The sequence below is a fragment of the Conger conger genome, chromosome 4, assembly GCF_963514075.1.
Source record: "Conger conger chromosome 4, fConCon1.1, whole genome shotgun sequence".
Classification (NCBI taxonomy): domain Eukaryota; kingdom Metazoa; phylum Chordata; class Actinopteri; order Anguilliformes; family Congridae; genus Conger; species Conger conger.
In genome coordinates, this window is record NC_083763.1 from 78,798,455 (window position 1) to 78,800,954 (window position 2,500).

At 55.0% G+C, this 2,500-nt stretch overlaps 1 protein-coding gene across 1 annotated transcript in view; it reads right to left on the bottom strand.

Moving 5' to 3' along the window:
* Window positions 1-2,500, bottom strand: part of fryl (furry homolog, like) — a 91,426-nt gene that overhangs the window by 28,621 nt on the left and 60,305 nt on the right. The window contains 1 exon segment of the mRNA XM_061238856.1: window positions 1,525-1,665. Coding sequence (XP_061094840.1) covers window positions 1,525-1,665 — 141 coding nt within the window.

Below are 2,500 nucleotides of genomic sequence, written 5' to 3' on the forward strand. Positions count from 1 at the left end.
GCACGTCACGTCACACACACACGTCACACGCACGTCTCACACGCACGTCACACACGCACACGTCACACACACACGTCACACACGCACACGTCACGTCACGTCACACGCACGTCACACGCACGTCTCACACGCACACGTCACACACACACGTCACACACGCACACGTCACGTCACACGCACGTCACACACGCACACGCACGTCACACACGCACACGTCACACACACACGTCACACACACGTCACACGTCACGTCACACGCACGTCACACGCACGTCTCACACGCACGTCACGTCACGTCACGTCACACACGCACGTCACACACGCACGTCACACACGCACGTCACACGCACGTCTCGCACGCACGTCACACGCACGTCACACGCACGTCACACACGCACACGCACGTCTCACACACACGTCACACACACGTCACACACACGTCTCGCACACACGTCACACACACGTCACACACACGTCACACGCACGTCACACACACGTCACACACACGTCACACACACGTCACACGCACGTCACACACACGTCACACACACGTCTCACACGCATGTCACACGCACGTCACACACACGTCACACACGCACACGCACGTCTCACACACACGTCACACACACGTCACACGCACGTCACGTCACGTCACACGCACGTCACACGCACGTCACACGCACGTCACACGCACGTCTCGCACACACGTCACACACACACGTCACACACACGTCACACACACGTCACACGCACGTCACACGCACGTCACACACACGTCACACACACGTCACACACGCACACGCACGTCTCACACACACGTCACACACACGTCACACGCACGTCACACGCACGTCACACACACGTCACACACACGTCTCGCACACACGTCACACACACGTCTCACACGCATGTCACGTCACGTCACACGCACGTCACACGTCACGTCACACGTCACGTCACACGCACGTCACACACACGTCACACGCACGTCACACGCACGTCACACACACGTCACACGCACGTCACACGCACACGTCACACACGCACACGTCACACGCACACGCGCACGTCACACAGCACCCTTCAACAAGCTCATGCTCATCTACCAAGGAAACCAACTAACATCTCAACACTTGTGAGTGAGTGAGTGTGTGTGAGTGTGTGTGTGTGTGTGTGTGTGAGAGTGTGTGTGTGTGTGTGTGTGTGTGTGTGTGTGAGTGTGTGTGTGTGTGTGTGTGAGAGTGTGAGAGAGATGGGCTCTGATTGTTGGAAATAAACAGGCTTTGGCCCCACACCAGCACGAGCCAATCCCAGTGAAAGCACAGAGAGAACACTGCAAGGACACCACTGCCTACTGCTGTCACTCACAGCACTGCTGCTCCAGGACTACAACACCCACAGTGCACCAGGTCCCAACCCACAGTGCAGTCCTGTCAGAAACTAACTCACATCACTCAGACAGACAGACAGACAGACAGACAGACAGACAGACAGACAGACAGACAGACAGACAGAGGGCCTCACCTGTACGTATTTCCCAATGATCTTCATGATGTCGAGGTTGAACTGTTTGACGGGTGCGGTGGACAGGTCGATGTGGCTGAGCAGGCTATGGATGATCTGCAGCAGAGACTGCTGCATGCTGGCCAGGCCCTTCTCCAGGAGCTGAGGTCAGAGGTCAGAGGTCATCACACACACCACAGCAGCAATCTCTGCCCCTTCCACATTACATAGTGTCTTAAAAGCTCTCCACACACCTGCACACACCTACACTCATACACCACACACCTGCACACTCATACACTACACACCTGCACACTCATACACTCATACACCACACACCTGCACACTCCTACACTACACACCTGCACACTCCTACACTCATACACCACACACCTGCACACTCCTACACTACACACCTGCACACTCCTACACTCATACACTACACACCTGCACACTCATACACTCATACACCTCGCACCTGCACACTCATACACCACACACCTGCACACTCCTACACTCATACACCACACACCTGCACACTCCTACACTCATACACCACACACCTGCACACTCCTACACTACACACCTGCACACTCATACACCACACACCTGCACACTCCTACACTCACCCACCACACACCTGCACACCCCTACACTCATACACCACACACCTGCACACTCATACACCACACACCTGCACACTCCTACACTCATACACCACACACACCACACACCTGCACACTCCTACACTCATACACCACACACCTGCACACTCCTACACTCATACACCTGCACACTCATACACTCATACACCACACACCTGCACACTCCTACACTACACACCTGCACACTCCTACACTCATACACCACACACCTGCACACTCCTACACTCATACACCTGCACACTCATACACTCATACACTACACACCTGCACACTCATACACTCATACACCTCGCACCTGCACACTCCTACACTACACACCTGCACACTCCTAC